The 18,495-nt window shown below is 27.0% G+C and overlaps 3 protein-coding genes across 3 annotated transcripts; 1 reads left to right on the top strand and 2 right to left on the bottom strand.

Moving 5' to 3' along the window:
• Window positions 1–6,758: 6,758 nt before the first annotated feature.
• On the bottom strand, window positions 6,759–9,408 carry LOC123264835 (protein yellow-like). Its single transcript, XM_044728349.1, has 3 exons — window positions 9,122–9,408; window positions 7,468–7,723; window positions 6,759–7,390 (listed from the first exon to the last, which is right to left on the bottom strand). The coding sequence occupies exons 1-3, from the start codon at window positions 9,334–9,336 to the stop codon at window positions 6,767–6,769; spliced, it is 1,095 nt and encodes a 364-aa protein (XP_044584284.1). The 5' UTR covers window positions 9,337–9,408; the 3' UTR covers window positions 6,759–6,766.
• A 400-nt stretch (window positions 9,409–9,808) lies between these two features.
• Window positions 9,809–12,620, top strand: LOC123264834 (major royal jelly protein 1-like). The gene is made up of 3 exons (XM_044728348.1): window positions 9,809–10,320; window positions 11,701–12,109; window positions 12,320–12,620. Exons 1-3 carry the CDS (start codon window positions 9,823–9,825, stop codon window positions 12,538–12,540), a joined length of 1,128 nt encoding a protein of 375 aa, XP_044584283.1. The 5' UTR covers window positions 9,809–9,822; the 3' UTR covers window positions 12,541–12,620.
• A 2,023-nt stretch (window positions 12,621–14,643) lies between these two features.
• Window positions 14,644–18,270, bottom strand: LOC123264838 (major royal jelly protein 1-like). Its single transcript, XM_044728354.1, has 4 exons — window positions 17,904–18,270; window positions 15,719–16,122; window positions 15,240–15,562; window positions 14,644–14,917 (listed from the first exon to the last, which is right to left on the bottom strand). Exons 1-4 carry the CDS (start codon window positions 18,053–18,055, stop codon window positions 14,726–14,728), a joined length of 1,071 nt encoding a protein of 356 aa, XP_044584289.1. The 5' UTR covers window positions 18,056–18,270; the 3' UTR covers window positions 14,644–14,725.
• Window positions 18,271–18,495: the final 225 nt, after the last annotated feature.

Genomic DNA, 18,495 nt, shown 5'->3' on the forward strand with positions numbered 1-18,495 from the left:
TTTTTGTGAAATCGACTGTCAATCAAATTTACTCGGTCTTTAATGATAGAACTATTTTTCAATAGATTATTACATAATTAAATCAATTTTGCCCTTGATTTTAATAGTCTTGGGTAATAATACTATTCTTGTTATTAATATTGTCAATTGCGTACACAGAACACAAATTTACTTGAATCAAGTATACTGACAGAAAGATTTGTTTATAGTTAAAAATAAGGTAAAAGCCCCAATTATTGACGCTATGAGAGACAAAGTTATGATTTCATTTTTAACTTCCCGCTACGAAAATCGAAGATTTTCAAAAATCGGGAAGTTATTGTTTTCACCCCGTTTTGCAAAAATCGAGTTTTCATCAGATCTCGACGTTTGAAGGTCACAGGAAGCGTCCCTGACTATCCCCGCGAGGTTGTCACGGCGTCTGTATGTATGTGTGTGTGTGTGTGAAAGTATGTGAACCGCTTATAACTTTTGAACGGCTTGACCGATTTCATCGCGGTTGGTGCCATTCGAAAGGGTCTGACCAAACTTAGATTTTGAAAACTATTTGGACCGATTCAGATCAATAGATTTTGAGAAATCTTCAAAAAACTGAAAAAAAAAATTTTTTCAAATGTGGTTTTTTTGGAATAACTTTTAAACGGCTTAATAGTTCAATTCCAAAAACTAATCAGCTCTTAACCTCAAAAAACCACGTCGATCGCCACCAGTCCGGTCAAAATCGGTTGATTCATTCGAGAGATATCGTGAACGAAAGAAAACCGAAAAAAGTGTTTTTTCGGAATAACTCCAAAATTCCTAGCGCGATCAATTCAAAATTTGAGATTCTTTGTGAGGCTTAAAAAACAGCGTCGAATGCTTCTAACCGCGTAAAAATCGGTTTATTCATTCAAAAGTTATTGTGGTTTAAAAATTCAAAAAATAGTGTCTTATCAAATTTCTATCAGACTTTTGAGCTCGAAGAGCTTTAAAGCATAGGAAAGCAATCTCTTTGAGCTCGCAGAGCTCAAAATAACCCATAAATTGTATTTTTGAGCTCGAAGAGCTCAAAAACGTCATTGGTGCAATTTTAAGCGCCTAAGTATGGAATTAGCGGGAAGTTGCAGGGATGGCCTTCAGGGTCAACCGTTTTCCTAATTTTTTTTAATAATTAATATTTAGGGGAAGGACGGGCAAAACGGATATGTTAATTTGAAAATGAAATAACAAATATATATTACAATCATATCCATTCTTAACTTTGGCTAATAATTTTTGGGTAATTGAAGTTTATAATTAAGTAAAATAAAAATAATAACAAAGAAATTCTTCTTCGAAATTAAAAAAAAAAAAAAGTCAACATTATCCGTTTTGCCCTACCAGGGCGGGCAAAATGAATACTCAGGTCGCGTAAAACGAATACTGATTGGAAAATACATTTCAATCAAAACAATCGTCGCAAAAATATCAACCGCGTCCTGAATATGAAGAAAAAAATCAAATCTGCATCGTCCTTAACAACATTAAACTAAGTATTGTATACTTACGATTTAAAATTTTATTTTTTTCCTAAATTTCAATATTTATAAAAAATTCCCACAAGTATGCAAAACCAATGCTTTATCGATAACGGTAAGTGTAGTTACATAATAGATTGATAGATTGCTGTCTAAAATGTTTCTATCGACCGACCAGCGATTTAAAACGATTATTCATTTTACCCGCCCTCTCCGTCTTGCCCGTCCGTCCCCTAATATTTTGAACTGAAAGTGATTTTTAAAAATTTTTTAATTAATTAGAATTTAATGAAAATTTATTTGATCGTTATTCTTATTGCATATAATTTAATATATTTAAAAATAATTTAGGGTGTCAATATTTAGACCCCCGTCAATAATTGGGGCTTTTACCTTAGTTGCTAATATTTAAAAAATCATTTATTAGAGACCACTTTTCCGTCCTTAACAAATATTTCTTAGCATTTAAAGATTTCTTAATATTTAATTAATGAATATCAGATTTATTAAACGCCTAATTGATAAAAAATTTCATTTATTAATAGAAAATACTTGAATATAAATATTTTTAATAAAAAATATTTGAAGTTAAGACCTAAAAGTTATAAGAAATGCAGCAATACGAAAAAAAAAAAAAAATCAGGTATAAAAATTATATGCAGTTACTGCGTATTAAAATTGGGCAGCCGTGCGTCTTTATGTTAAAATTAAAAGCAATTATTTTTCCTAGGATCATTTTCATTTGAAATATTTGTAATTTGATATGTAAGGTTATATTTATTGATAAATAAATAAATTTATTATGAATTCATGTAGAAATTCCATCAATCGACAAATTAAAAATCATAAATAAATATTTTTTTACGATTTTTATAAAAAAGCAAATTACAAATTTTGATAAAAGTAATTACAATTTGATGATAAAAATTTTTAAAAGTAATAAGCTTTATTATCAAATCAAAAGTTACTAAATAGAATGGAAAATTTTTTTTTAATTATTGAATTAAAACTCAACAGCATTTTCATAAGTCATTTTTATAAACATTATTGAATAATTTTTTTATAGAAATTTTTAAAATATATTAATATAAAATAACCTGAATTATTCACTTTTACACGATAATTTCACGATCAATAATATTTTGTAATTTTATCAATATTTATGAGTGACACTTACGCTTCATTTAGTTACAATGTATAAGATTATAATTATTGATTGAAAAATAGTTATTAATCCTTTTACATATTATTATTATCAATTTTATAAAAAATGAGCCTGGTTAATATGCAGAATAGTAAAAATTACTATTTTCTTTTCTCTGAGTAGTAATTTATTAGGACAACTTTTGGAAAAAATGAAACCCTGAATTTTTTTAAGCTTAAGCATATTTCTTCCGTAAAACAATATTTTCTTATTCTAATTGACATACTGAAAGAAAGATTTGTTTATAATTAAAAATAGTTGTTAATATTTAACAAATCATTTATTAGAGACCACTTTTTAGTCCTTAACAAATATTTCTTAGTATTTAAATAGATTTATTAATATTTAATTAATGAATATCAGATTTATTAAAATACAAACAAATCATTTTAAATACTAAGAAATATTTGTTTAAGGGAGGGTTTAAGGGGGTAAGGGTTTCAGCGTAAAAAAACACTTTTTTGCGATTTTTTTTTCTCAAATATGGATTGAGTAATTTTATTCGAACCTTTTGTACATTATTGAGCATAGTTTTGACAATGTTGTGTAAATTTTTCATGCAGAAATATTTAAGCATAAGGGGAAAAAAAATAATTTGCGGTGTTCACTATAATTCGACCCGAAATTATCTGAAAATGAAAAACCATGAAAATTTAGTCAAATTATAATCAAATCTTTCTCCCAACGTTCTCTGACAATTTTTTTTTATTTAAAAATTTTTAGCAGCCATCTAAAGTGTGAACCGTTATTTTCCACGAAAATTAGTTAATATACTAAAACGTGGTCTCTAATAAATGATTTGTTAATTATTAACAAATATTTTTTGATACAAATAAATTCTTCAATCAGTGTAAATAATTTTGAAGAATTTCATCTTCTTGATTTAAGTAGAAAAATTCTTAAGCTAAGAAAAAATTTTAATTAATTCAATAATTTTTCGTCTTGATTCAATACAATGAAACTCTTAAAAATTATTTTCTTGGTTCAAAAATTTTTCTCTTTAATTAAGTTAATTTTTTTTCAGTTTATTTTTCGAAAAATTTATAATTATTAATTTTTTAGAAAAACTAACAATTAATTAAAAATAATAATTTTTATAAATTATAATTAATTAGAAAATTAATAATTAATTTTGGTAATATCGTTAATTTATAAATTTTAAGAATAATAAGTAATATTTTTTTTTAATTACTAATTTTATTAAAAAAAAAAGACGTTTTATTATTTATAAGCATTAATTTTTATCTAATTGTTAATTTGTCAAAGCAATTAGTATTATTCTTAATCGTTAATGTTTAAAAAATAATAAGTATTTTTCTTCATTTATTTATAACATAATTTTTTTTTAAATTAAATAAAATTTTTTTCTCAAAATTAGATTTTAATGTATGTATTGATAATTAATAATTGTGTAAGTAACTTTTGAATCGATCGAAACTTACTTGACAAGTAATTATCGATACTAATTAAATATTCAAAGTGTTAATTTGATGATTTGGTAATTCTAGTTATTCTCGCTAAAATTTAAATCAATCAAAAAAATAATAAATAATAATCTTTTACAATGTAGTGAAACAAGAGGTTAATTTGTGAAATTATTTGTAATGAAATCTGGTAAGTAAGATATCAAGTTGTGCGTGTTCCAGCCTTTATTACATATTACATATTGTATTATAAGTATTATATATAACAGTGTAATATAACACGAGTACTTATACTACTGGATTTGACTATCTTTATGCTCGGTACACTCTTGATCAGCTTGAGGATTGTTGTTACTGAGAAAGAAGGTCATATAAGATTGAGCGACGGTTATCTGATAGTGAAAGTTCTGAATTTATGCTTTTTTGCTGAGGTCAAAGTGAGTTTTATTTATTAAAAAACAACTCTTTTTTTTCAAATGATTTTTAAAGTTAAAAACAATATTACACTGAAAAAAAAAATTCTTAACTGGAAGGTAAATTTTCTTAGCTTAAGAAAATATTAAAGAAGACTTAAAATTTCTTAAATGAAGTCAAAGTTTTTTGAGCCAAGAAAATTTTATTACGTCCATATTTTTAGACATAAAAATTATTGAAATTTATTTATTTTAAGCATAATAAAATATCGTATTATTCAAAAACGATAAAAAATGTTAATTTAATACCACAACTAACAATTTCTTCTTGCTCCAAAATAACTTTTGTCTTCCATAAAATTTTCTTGGTGCAAAAAGTTTTTTTTTCTGTAGTTTTTCGGTTCCATTGCTCATTATCTAACTGTTTAATGCTAAGGTTAGGAACAAGGTTCTGACTATTGTATTTCATAATTATTATAGATTTTCTGTTCAAGTTGATAGTTTATATTCTTTCGCGTTCATGGGAAAAGTCTTTGCCACGTAAGCCATTACAATATCCGGTCAATTAAAGTTGTCGGTTAATAATCCTTTTTTTTACACTCTACGCAACTAACGAAGATATAATTATGTACCGAGTATAAACACTGCGATTCTAGTTTTACTGAATAGAATTTAACATTAGATTAACTTAATAATATACGACAAATATAATGTAATGTTTGATATACTTAATCATATAGCAAGATCATTAGATGAAGTAATAATCGTTTAAACATTAAAATCATTTATAAACTCACTTTCGCTGGATGATTGACCGTGAAATTACTTTGTTACCAAACAAAGTAATTCAAATTATAATATTTTTATATTCTTCATGTACTTTTTTTATAATTGATATTCTTCTTTGAAAATTTTTTCACAAATAGAAAAAAAAATTCCTTCATATCAGACTTTTAAACGAAATTAATCTTCACAATTTTTGAAACCTGAAAAATGAAACTTATTAAAAAAAAATCAAATTTTAATATTTAATTATCCATTCTAAAAAAATCGTTTTTACTTTTTCAATCTTTGTCTTTAAAAACTGTACCACTTTTTTTTCGTAATCAAATATCAAATGATTGCATTATTCAGAATTAATTATTAGAAAATCTATATTTAGTAACTTCCTTCTTTGTTCTTGTATCAATTTGAAGAACAACTTGATAATAAAACAACCTCCTTGTTATTTTCCAAACTCGAGTGCAAATCGTGCAATGAATAACTTAAAAAATAAAATTTATTCATATCTTAAATGTCCTTCCGGTTCCTTACAAGGATTTATAAATCCAACTTTCTCATGAATAATTCTAACATAGTTACATAATTATGATCTTCGAATTAATCATTCACGCATTTGTAACGGTCTATAATTAAATAAAAAATATAAAAAACAAACAATACTTTCTCTAATTAAGATATTAAATTTGTACATCGAGTACCGCGCGTAAAAGAACTTATCAAACACTTGTCAGCAGAACAAAGAAGAAATCCATTAAAAGTTGATGTTTGAGTTATTTATAACTTTTTAAAATTTTTATTTTCTTCGAATTTTATTTCCTTGAAATTTTATTTATTTATTTATTTTAACGCCAATCAATTTAGATATTCTTCAAATTATAAATTATAAATTAAAAATTTATAAATTTTTTTAAGCCCTAAAAATTCTAACTCGAAAATTGCACAAAATTTTGTAAAAAATAAGCAAAATTTTCTGGTCATAAATAATTCACCAACAATTACAATTTCCCCGAATAAAATTTATAACCTAAAGCAGTAATTAATAAAATCTCTTGTATGACAGTGTAATTCCCGATTTAGAGCTGTGATTATAAATCATTTAGTACTGCAATCCGGCAACAATTACACCTATCTGTTCTGTATCATACGCAATGACCTTTCTAGATCATTACACATTTTAAATTATTTAATACTGAATGTGTAACACCTACATAACTAAATGATATTGTGCTCCGTAAAATAAATACACACATATAATAAAATAAAGTATGTTTATACAGTAAGAACTACTTTCACATTAAGTTGCGAAATGATTGTTATCATTGAAGAAATAAATAAAATAATCCTTTTGTTTTTCAAAATAATTATTTATTAAATTAAATAATTAATTTAGCTTGTTAATTATTACATCAATTTAGATATCATCAGATGAGTCATGGGCTTTAATATTTACAGAATATTGAAGGTGTGTTCAACACCACAACCAACTTTGCCTTGGATGAAATCTGGAAAATTTGATTCAAGAACTCTGATCCTTTCTGAGTTGTAATCAGGAGCGACGTGAGTTGCAAACATTGCGTCGTCGCCGGAATAAACTTTAATGATATTTTCATCTGTAAACATGTAGCTGGTATCCCACCGATAGACATCAGGTTGACCTTCATAGCGGAAAAACATTGCGGTTCCATTGTCAGATCCTAGGACGACAATCTTGTCCTTTTTCTGACCAACGACGTGAAATTTCACCGAACTCTCGACATTTTGAAGAGATTTGGTGCTGACGGCGTAGATATTTACGTCACTGAGATAAGTGAAGATGATACATGTAGTTCCATCAGCTCGGTGGATCAAAATCGGCGTCATCACATCGCGTTTTGGAATTTTCTCCAATACTTGTGGAGGCAAACTGACTTTGTGACTTTGTCCGGTTGTTACGTCATGAACTAAAATGGCTCCGGATTCCGCGTCTGTTATGTAAATGTAGATATGACCATTTTCGGCGTAGTCTGCTAGGAGGTACTGGAGACGGGAAGTTTCTGTTGTCAAACGGCTCAGGTCGATTACTTTAATAAGCTAAAAGTAAAAGTGTTTTTAGATTTATTTTTATTGGCAATTAGAAAAAAATATAATGCTACTTTTTTTTTTTTTACCTTATCGGTATTTAGATTGAATGCGACTACTTTCGGCGGGCACTTGCGTACTGGTCTCTCCAAAGTGTTTACGACTCCGGTATCCAGAACCCAGAGAATTCCTTGCTGGTCGACGAAGATATCGACGACGTTTTGCAAAGAGGCGCAGTTTCCTTCTTCTTGCATCGACCAGCAAGGATATGCGCTGATTTTTGGAGGTTCTCCGTTGTTTGATAAAGAAAATTTTCCTAAAGTTACGGGAACTCCAGGTTTGAATCTGGAAAATATTAAGACAGATAGATTGAGTTTTCTTTGTATCACAGTTATGTGTTTTATATAAATATTAACATTAATATTATTATACAATATATTTTCCGTAGACTGGTTTTTATAATACTATAAATCTGAATTTTTTTATTCGCTGTCCAGTTTATTGCACGAATTTTTTTTTTTTAATTAATTATTTATCGTATATATAATTCTAATTAATAATTCGTATATAAATTTGTCATTAAAGGTAAATTTGACTGAAAAAATTATTCGGACGGCCCAGACCAGGAATTAATATTATTATTTTTAAATACTTTTAAATATTATGATATATAAATATTTTTCCTTAACTAAATTCAACATATTAATACTACATATTAATTATTAGACTTTGATAACATATCATTTTTTAATATGATTTTTCTGCCCGTCCAGCTTTTCTTATTATTTAAAATAAGATCGGATTTTTGCCTTAAATTCAAATAAATAATTGACAATGTCAAATTTTTTATATTAAAGCGAAAATATTGGTCGTATAAAAAATTTTTGGAATAAAAGTTATTCAAACATTTAATTTTCTAAAAAAAATGTCTCTTATTATTTTTTTTCAGGGCCAAAAAAAAGCCGTAATTTCAAAATTAATATTTTTGTAATTAGCAAAAATTAGAATTATTCATTATGAATCTTAATTTTGGAATCATGGTAAAAATATTAGTCACATGAAAAAATCATAAAAGACATTTTTTTGTAATTAAATTTCCTACTTTTGTTTCATAAGGACCAATATTTTCGCCGTAAGATCTAACATTTTGACTTATTTTGAACTTTTGGAAAAAACCTTGCCCTTAGAAATAAATTAAAATTATTTTCAATTTTTTTTTTTCAACTAAGCAATAATGGCAATTATTTACAAAATGGGTCAAACCTATTTTTGACCATAAAAAATAGATGAATTTATAGGTCATCATAATATTTTTTTTAAATTCTTTGTTTTTACGGTGGATTTATGGTAGTGATATCGAAAATATAAAAAAAATTAATAATTCAATTGAAAAATCATCTTTGAAAGTTGGAAAAAATTTTGGCTTTCATGTTTTTGGATCAAATTTCTAATTTATCTTTTTTTGATAAATTTTTTTTGAAAAGTACATAAAAAAACTAATAATTTTAAAAAAAAGGTTAATATCACAATTTTCTAAAAAAATTTATAAATTTTTTTGAAAATTTCTAAAATTAGTTAAAATTATGATATTCAACTTTTTTTTTCAAATTGCTCATTTTTTATATATTTTTCAAAAAAAATATCAATAAAATCAAATAGAAATTTCGGTCAAAAAAATGAAAATGAAAATCTTTGACCCCACTTGTAAATAATTACCACAATAATTATTTATTTAATAATTACCTGGGAAAAGCAAGAATAGCGCTATCTTTGTAAATAACAGCTCTAGTAGCAATTATATTTTTGTTAATAAATTTGTTAAAATTTTTATAGATATTCATAGAACTTTCACATGGCCACTCAAATTTAGCAGTGAATCCAAGTGTTTCATCTTGAACTCGAACTGGCGCTCCTAAGGAGTATCCAATCGCCAAAACCAATGCCAAAGCTTTAAGCATCTTGCTATCTTAAACTCGTCTTCTGTACTTTATTATTCTTATGATCTTTAATTTAAACTGATTCACTTGATAATGTGAGCAATAAAAAATCACAGGTATTTATATCACTAATTTTGTTTAAAAATTTTTATTAAAAGTTGAATAAATAAAATACCGCCAATTGTTTTTATTTCACAACGCTTCCGAGAGTTGAGTAAATAATGCTTCCGTATTCGGTAACAAAAGAAATTATTATTGAAAATTTTAAATAAAATTACCTAATTCGGAAGAAGGAACTTCTTAAATTGTCAATAACTTAAATCCAAACAAACTTTCCAGATATAAAAGCAGCGATTTGGTTTTTGGCATACAGAAGTAAGAATCGGTTTGTTCTGACAACAATAAGAATTATTAATTATTAATTATTAATAAAGAATTATTAAATATTAGTTAAGAATTATTAATAAAGAATTATTAAATATTAGTTAAGAATTATTAATAAAAAAAATGACACGAGTATTAATAATATCACTCCTGCTGATGACTACCGCTTCGGTAGTCTTCGGAAGAGCTCGGCAAGTTCCACAACCGGCGCCTGATTTTTCGTATCGAAAGTTCTTTGTCAAGGGGAGGAACCTGTTGTGGCCTAGCCAGGATACTGAGCAAACTTTTTCAAGAAACGGCCGCTACGACAGAAGAAGCATCATTGGCACCAAGATTCAGCTGTTCGAGGATCAGGTCTTCATCGCTTTTCCTCGACTCAAACCTGGAGTTCCAATCACTCTCGGAGTTGCCAAGCATGGAAATAAAAATTTCTACGAAGCGTTTCCTTGCTGGGCGATGCAAGAAGAAGGGAACTGCGATAGCCTTCAAAGCGTTGTTGATATTTCTGTTGATGACAATGGTATCCTTTGGGCCTTGGATACTGGGATCGTTAATACTCTAACGCAGCCTGTCTACAGATGTAAACCCAAAGTTTTCGCCTTTGATATTAGAAACAGACAGGTAAATTTTTGGATTTATTTTATTTTTTATTGTGAGAAAAAAAATTAATTTGAATCGAGAGCCAGAAAAATAATTTTTAAGAGTTTTATTGTCTTTAATCAAGATGAATAATTTTTGAATCAAATAAAATATTTTAAGGATTTTTCTACTTAAATGAAGACGATGAAATTCTTCAAAATTATTTACTTGATTCAAGGAATTTTTTTTCTGTGTAGTTAACGTGTAATAATTATGACTAGCAACCTTGCAGTCACTATGTGACTGCCGTGACTTGTGAACTATAAATAAATAAAATTTTGATTTATTAAATAATGAATTTTATTAAATTGCATTGTACTTTTTGAACTATTGACATTTTTAAAGATATAAGCTCATCCTGATGTTATATTCATCAAGAGCTTTCATTTGAGTACCCACATGCATTTTGATATATTTTTCATATATATATTTAAATATATATAAATATATAAAATATATTTATATTTTATATATATAATATATATAAATATATAAAATATTAAATATATATTTAAATATATGAAAAATTGATATGGGTACTCAAATGAAAGGTCTCGATGAGTGTAACATCGGGATGAGCTTATATCGTTAAAAATGTCAATAGTTCACGAAATACAAGATCATTTTTTTAATTATTGATATTTTTAAAGATGTAAGCTCATCTTGATGTTACATTCATCAAGAGTTTTCATTTGAGTACTCACATGCATTTCAATATATATTTCATATATACATATATATAATATATATAAATATATGAAAAATTGATGTGGGTATTCAAATAAAAGGTCTCGATGAGTGTAACAACGGGATGAGCTTATATTTTTAAAAATGTCAATAGTTCACAAGATACAAAGTCATTTCTTAATTATTGATATTTTTAAAGATGTAAGCTCATCTTGATGTTACACTCATCAAGAGCTTTCATTTGAGTACCCACATGCATTTCGATATATATTTTATATATACATACATATACATAAATATATATATATATATATATATATATATATATATATATATATACATATATATATATATATATATATATATATATATATATATATATATATATATATATATAATATATATAAATATATGAAAAATTGATGTGGGTACTCAAATGAAAGGTCTCGATGAGTGTAACAACGGGATGAGCTTATATTTTTAAAAATGTCAATAGTTCACAAGATAAAAAGTAATTTCTTAATTATGTTTCTAGAGATAGAGTATTTTTGAATGCAGCCTAAATAGTTATCATAATAAGTTGACTAAAAAAACCAATTTTATCATATGAATATAATTTCCTAGAGACAAAATTTTTCTTATTCTCTTAATAATATAGATTAATTATACTTTCAGTTGATAAAAGTCATTGACTTAAACCAATTAGTTGTCGGAAATTCAAGACTGCAGGAACTTATTGTCGACTACGGAAAAGACGGTAAAGTGTATCTTTACATCGGCGACGCTTCAGGCAGAGGAATAATTGTCTACGATGTTGTTAGCAACAGTGGGTTCCGTATGAGCTTACCTCAAGCAGTGAATCTTGCAAACTCGAAAAAAGATGTTCTGCAAATGGTACTTGTTCGTAAATCCCCCGGTTCAGAACTGTACTTCACTTATTTGGGTTCTAGCCGTGTGTTTAGTATCAGACTGGATCACTTAAGAAGTGGAACCGGTGTTGATATTATTGATGTTGGATCAAAAATAAATAGTATGATCTTCTTGGGGACAAATGGGGGTAATGTAATCTTCTTTAGATACAAAGGTTAGTTCTTTCTTCTAATTAAATTAATTTAATTCTTAATTTAAATAATTATTAATTTTAATTATTAATTTCTTAATTATTAATTTTAATTATTAATTTTAAAAAAATTTACCTTTAATACAAAATTTCTTAATTATTACCTTTAAATATTAATTTCTTAATTATTAATTTCTTATTTATTAATTTAATTTTTTTTTCTTCTTTATCTAGGACAACCTGATGTTTATCTATGGGACACAAACACAGCTTTCGGGCAAGAAAATTTCGTCATTGTACAGAAAGGCGACGACTGTCATTTGCCAACAGATATAGCAGTGGGTCCACAAGACACTTTATGGACAATTGAAAGCAACTTGCAAGACTATATCCATGATACTATACCCTCGAATGGTGCATCAATGATTATTCATCCTTTGGTTAAAAATTGTTGAGTAATTTAATGAACAATGTAGTTAAACTGGACTTATCTTTGATAAATAGACTTAATTAAACACAAAAATGATTTATTATTTTAATACTTTTGTTTTTTAAATTTAAACATTTATTACTTTCGAAAGTAACACGGTCTGTCAAGAAAAGATTAACAAAATTAAAACTTTTATTGTGGCTATGAATGGGATGTTGAAAATAAATTTAACTTTCGCTTCGGAGATTCACTCTCAATAAATCGAACATGTTTTTAAAGAATTAATACTAATTAAGCGACGCATTTAATGTTTCATTTTGGAAAATGAAAGTTTGCAAATTTAATGCATTCTTCCGGACTTTCCAATTATATATTTTAATTTAATCAATTAATTAAAAAAACTAACTTTATAAGTTATGATGTTATCATGGAAGAAGTAAAATATTAATAGATGTTATATTTTTAATTGATCCATAAGTATGAAAATAAGTAATTATGAGTATAATTAATTGAATGCAATTGAAATTACTACCATACTAAAATTAAATAAATAACTTACTAGCAACCTTGCAGTCACTATGTGACTGCCGTGACTAGTCAACTATAGATAAATTAAATTTTGCTTTATTGAATAATGACTTTTGTTAAATTACACTGTACTTTCTTAAATATTGACGTTTTTTAAGATATAAGCTCATCCCGATGTTATACTCATCAAGAGCTTTCATATGAGTACCCACATGCATTTTCATATATTTTTCATATATACATATATATAATATGTATAAAAATATGAAAAATTGATGTGGGTACTCAAATGACAGGTCTCGATGAGACAAATGTCGGGGTGAGCTTATATCTTTAAAAATGTCAATAGTTCATGAAATATTTGTCAAATTGCACTGTAATTTCTTAAATACTGACGTTTTTAAGATATAAGTTCATCCCGATGTTACACTCATCAAGAGCTTTCATTTGAGTACCCACATGTATTTTGATATATTTTTAATATATATATATATATATGAAAAATTGATGTGGGTACTCAAATGAAAGGTCTCGATGACTATATTGTCGGGATGAGCTTATATCTTTAAAAATGTCAATAGTTCACAAGATAGAAGGTCATATTTCTTAATTATGTTAAATTGCACTGTACTTTCTTAACTATTGACATTCTTAAAGATATAAGCTCATCCCGATGTTACACTTATTAAGAGCTTTCATTTGAGTACCCACATGCATTTTGATATAATTTTCATATATACATATATATAATACATATGTAAATATATGAAAAGTTGATGTTGGTACTCAAATGAAAGCTCTCGATGAGTGTAATATCAGGATGAGCTTATATCTTTAAAAATGTCAATATTTCAAAAGATACTAGGTAATTTCTTAATTATGTTAAATTGCACTGTACTTTCTTAACTATTGACCTTTTTAAAGATATAAGCTCATCCTGATGTTACACTCATCAAGAGCTTTCATTTGAGTACCCACATGCATTTTGATATATTTTTCATATATACATACATGTAATATATATAAATATATGAAAAATTGATGTGGGTCCTCAAATGAAAGGTCTCGATGAGTGTAACATCAGGATGAACTTATATTTTTAAAAATGTCAATATTTCACAAGATACTAGGTCATTTCTTAATTATGTTAAATTGCTCTGTATTTTCTTAACTATTGACCTTTTTTAAGATATAAGCTCATCTTGATGTTACACTCATCAAGAGCTTTTATTTGAGTACCCACATGCATTTTGATATATTTTTCATATATACATACATATAATATATATATAAATATATGAAAAATTGATGTTGGTACTCAAATGAACGCTCTTGATGAGTGTAACACCAGGATGAGCTTATATCTTTAAAAATGTCAATATTTCACAAGATACAAGGTAAAATTTCTTAATTATGTATCTAGAGATAGAGTATTTTTAAATGCAGCCGAAATACTTATTATAATAAATTGACAATCGATGAAAATGATATGAAACCTTAAAAAAGTACAAATTCAAGTCAAGACCTTTGCAATGACACTAAATTTCTCTAAAAAATTGATTTTATCATAGACTATCTTGGAGACAAAATTTTTCTTATTCTCTTAATAATATACATAATTTAATTTTTATAAACTCCAAAAAAACATCCATAAAATTATAACTTAACTGTTAAATCACAATCTAATAGAACGAATCAAACCCTGGAATTTTAATAATTCTATTCGTCGCGTTCCACTTATTCGTTGTATCAACGCAGCGATTATCATACCACAAAGGATTAATAATAGCCCATACATTTTTCGATGAATCCATTCGATAATCAGTTATGCTGAGTACGTGTTCGCTCTGTAGAAGAATTAAATGGTTCTCCGCCTGTAACATTAATTTATCACATCATTACCAAGTATGGTATATAATAACCCAACAACAAGTTATTAAGAATAGATAAATAAAAACAATTGAGTATAATAAAACGTGAATAAGGTTCTGTTGCAGAAACATGTATTCTCAAGGTAACCACTACATAAGTAAAGCTATTGGAAACTGGACTAATATAACATTAAATAATTCTTATTCTCATAGTCAGCGACTTATTCTCTCTATTTTTTATTTTTTACTTTTTTTTTTTTTTTTTTTTTTTAGAGACAGACATACAAACAGTAAAAGAGAGTAAATAAATGATTATATTACGTACTTTCAAATTGTATTTAGTATCCCAGCGTACGCTCGCGTGTTCAGATACAAGGAAGTACTGTACCCCGTCCTTGGAATCACAAAGCAGCCCGGTTGAAGTGCCTAATTTTATCCCGTGCCACAATATGTCCGAGTATTCGACCGATAATCGATCTCTATGGCGCAATTTATCGAGATCGATCGAAAAAAGATCAAGGGAATTTGTTCCTGTTATGTAAAGGCGTTTATTTTTTCTCGATATTGTTAAATCGTTTGTATAAACACGTGGAACTGTTGGTCCATGCTTCAAATGGAGTTTCCACCACTTCCGCTGTCCTGTGAGACCTAGATATAAGATACAGCGTGTCAGTATAAGTATATAAGTATCGATTGTAAAACAGACTGTTAATTAAAACATTTAAGTGTTGTGAAAGTTGCTTTATATTTTATTCCTATCATTATTCAATTTACTTATGTTAGAAAAATATATGTACACATTACCGGTATCGAAAATAATAATTGATTCATCGCCAGGATCTCCAATGTAACCTCGATGTCCCCATAGACCAATCACTGGGTCTACCGTCAAACACTTGAGATTTTTTCGAGGTACGCCTAAGAGATTTTCGCGGGATATTTCTTCATTGTGATGCAAGTTGTAGATAATTATTTTTGCAGGGCAATTCATGTCTTCGGGGGAGTCCAATACCCACAGGCGTCCACGATTATCTATGTCTAATGCTGTAACTGATAGCAAGTTTGTGCAATCTTTGCCTAAAGATTGCAGTTCCGGACTCAAATACGCTGTCGCTGGTGGAGATGGAATATTCATGAGCGATAATACTTCTGGGTCGATCCAAGGCGCTTCTAGGAGTGTCACCGAGTTGTTTGACCATTTTGACCATCTGAAATTATTATAATATTAGTTTATTTCATTGGAAATTTATTAAATTGTCTGAATATTAGAAAAAAATTTTTTACGGTAAATTCGTAACTACTATTATTATTACTAGCAACTTTGCAGTCATTATGTGATTGACATGATTTGTGAAATATAAATAATTAAAATTTTGCTTTATTAAATAATGAGTTTTGTTAAATTATTATTATTATTATTTTTATTATTTCTTTATTCATCGACCATAAAGTCGAAACTTCTTGCGGCCGTCCATACAAAAATAATACATAGTATAGCATTTTATGAAAACAATCAGAAGAAAAATAGATGTAAAAATAAAGTATAGAAAATTTAAATATGTTATTGAAGTCCGAATTATGTTTGAACAGTTGAATCAACGTAAATCACTCAACCACATTGCAAATTGCATTTAACAAAAACTTAATGTAATATAATGAATCAATATAATAGTGCGAAAAATACACCGTACTTTCTTAAATATTGACGTTTTTTAGGATACAAGGTCATTCCAATGTTACACTCATCAAGAGCTTTCATTTGAGTACCCACATGCATTTTTGATATATTTTTCATATATATATATATATATATATATATATATATATATAGCAGCAGTTATATATATATATATATATATATATATATATATATATATATATATATATATATATATATATATATATATATATATGAAAAATTGATGTGGGTACTCAAATGAAAGCTCTTGATGAGTGTAATGTCAGGGTGAGCTTATATTTTTAAAAATGTCAATAGTTGACAAGATATTTGTTAAATTGCACTGTAATTTAACAAATATTGACGTTTTTTAAGATATAAGCTCATCCCGATGTTACACTCATCGAGAGCTTTCATTTGAGTACCCACATGCATTTTGATATATTTTTCATATATTCATATACATAAATATATAAAATATATGAAAAATTGATGTGGGTACTCAAATGAAAGCTCTTGATGAGTGTAATGTCAGGGTGAGCTTATATTTTTAAAAATGTCAATAGTTGACAAGATATTTGTTAAATTGCACTGTAATTTAACAAATATTGACGTTTTTTAAGATATAAGCTCATCCCGATGTTACACTCATCGAGAGCTTTCATTTGAGTACCCACATGCATTTTGATATATTTTTCATATATTCATATACATAAATATATAAAATATATGAAAAATTGATGTGGGTACTCAAATGAAAGGTCTCGATAAGTGTAATGTGGGAGTGAGCTTATATCTTTAAAAATGTCAATAGTTCACAAGATATTTGTTAAATTGCACTGTAATTTCTAAACTATTGACGTTTTTTAAGATACAAGCTTATCCCAATGTTACACTCATCAAGAGCTTTCATTTGAGTACCCACATGCATTTTGATATATTTTTCATATATACATATATATAATATATATAAATATATGAAAAATTGATGTGGGTACTCAAATGAAAGGTCTCGATGAGTGTAATGTCGGAGTGAGCTTGTGTCTTTAAAAATGTCAATACTTTACAAGATATAAGGTAATTTTTTAATTATGTATCTAGAGATAGTGTATTTTCGAACGCAGCCCAAATACTTATCATTATAAATTGACTATCGGTAAGAATAATATGAAACCTTGAAAAGGTACAAATTCGTCAAGACCTTTGCAATGACCCGAAATTTCACTAAAAAAACCAATTTTATCTTATGACTATCCTAGAAACAAAATTTCTCTTTTTCTATAATAATATATAGATTTAATTATTTTTTACCTTGGAGCAGCCAAGAACACTCGGTTCTTCCAAATAGCAAATCGTGAAATGAAAACATCATTCGGCAAATTAACTTTTGAAAAGTTCCAACCCACAGAACGAGAAATATAAAAACTTGCGAGAATAAAAGTAATATTTATAATTAATACCATTGTTACTCTTATGAGTGATTGATAAGACTACTTTTACTTGCAAGTTTAAATTTAAACTGGTAATGAAAGGTATTAATCTCATTATTCATCGTCAGCAAAAAAAATTGCTTCGATAAATTTATTGCTCAAGAAAAAGTATATCGAGCACCTCGGTGATTGCAAATTTATAAAAATCATATTTAAATACCACTAACTGTTGATTATATGAAAATTTTTTATAACTTTTATAAACCTCATAAATTTATTCATTAACACATCTATAATTATCCTGTTTTATATCTTTTTTTTATCAAATCATTGATCTTATAAATTTTTTTTAATAAATGGATACGTTGTATACCTGATTTTACGATAAGAAGATGAATAACATTTATGTCTTGAGTAATTTAATTATAAAAAAAGAATTTTTTTATAGATTAATTCACACTAGCCCCCAGTTA

Source organism: Cotesia glomerata, linkage group LG5, assembly GCF_020080835.1.
Source record: "Cotesia glomerata isolate CgM1 linkage group LG5, MPM_Cglom_v2.3, whole genome shotgun sequence".
Lineage (NCBI taxonomy): Eukaryota > Metazoa > Arthropoda > Insecta > Hymenoptera > Braconidae > Cotesia > Cotesia glomerata.

What these genes read in the sequence shown, in the direction of transcription:
- LOC123264835 (XM_044728349.1), bottom strand. Translation starts at nt 9,336, where the DNA reads ATGCTTAAAGCTTTGGCATTGGTTTTGGCGATTGGATACTCCTTAGGA. An exon ending in GCTATTCTTGCTTTTCCCAG is followed by an intron (nt 7,724 to 9,121) that starts GTAATTATTAAA and finishes AATATTTTCCAG; the next exon opens with ATTCAAACCTGGAGTTCCCG. An exon ending in TCAATCTAAATACCGATAAG is followed by an intron (nt 7,391 to 7,467) that starts GTAAAAAAAAAA and finishes TTTTACTTTTAG; the next exon opens with CTTATTAAAGTAATCGACCT.
- LOC123264834 (XM_044728348.1), top strand. Translation starts at nt 9,823, where the DNA reads ATGACACGAGTATTAATAATATCACTCCTGCTGATGACTACCGCTTCG. An exon ending in TTGATATTAGAAACAGACAG is followed by an intron (nt 10,321 to 11,700) that starts GTAAATTTTTGG and finishes TTATACTTTCAG; the next exon opens with TTGATAAAAGTCATTGACTT. An exon ending in AATCTTCTTTAGATACAAAG is followed by an intron (nt 12,110 to 12,319) that starts GTTAGTTCTTTC and finishes TTCTTTATCTAG; the next exon opens with GACAACCTGATGTTTATCTA.
- LOC123264838 (XM_044728354.1), bottom strand. Translation starts at nt 18,055, where the DNA reads ATGGTATTAATTATAAATATTACTTTTATTCTCGCAAGTTTTTATATT. An exon ending in GTGTTCTTGGCTGCTCCAAG is followed by an intron (nt 16,123 to 17,903) that starts GTAAAAAATAAT and finishes TAATAATTTCAG; the next exon opens with ATGGTCAAAATGGTCAAACA. An exon ending in ATACTAAATACAATTTGAAA is followed by an intron (nt 14,918 to 15,239) that starts GTACGTAATATA and finishes TTAATGTTACAG; the next exon opens with GCGGAGAACCATTTAATTCT.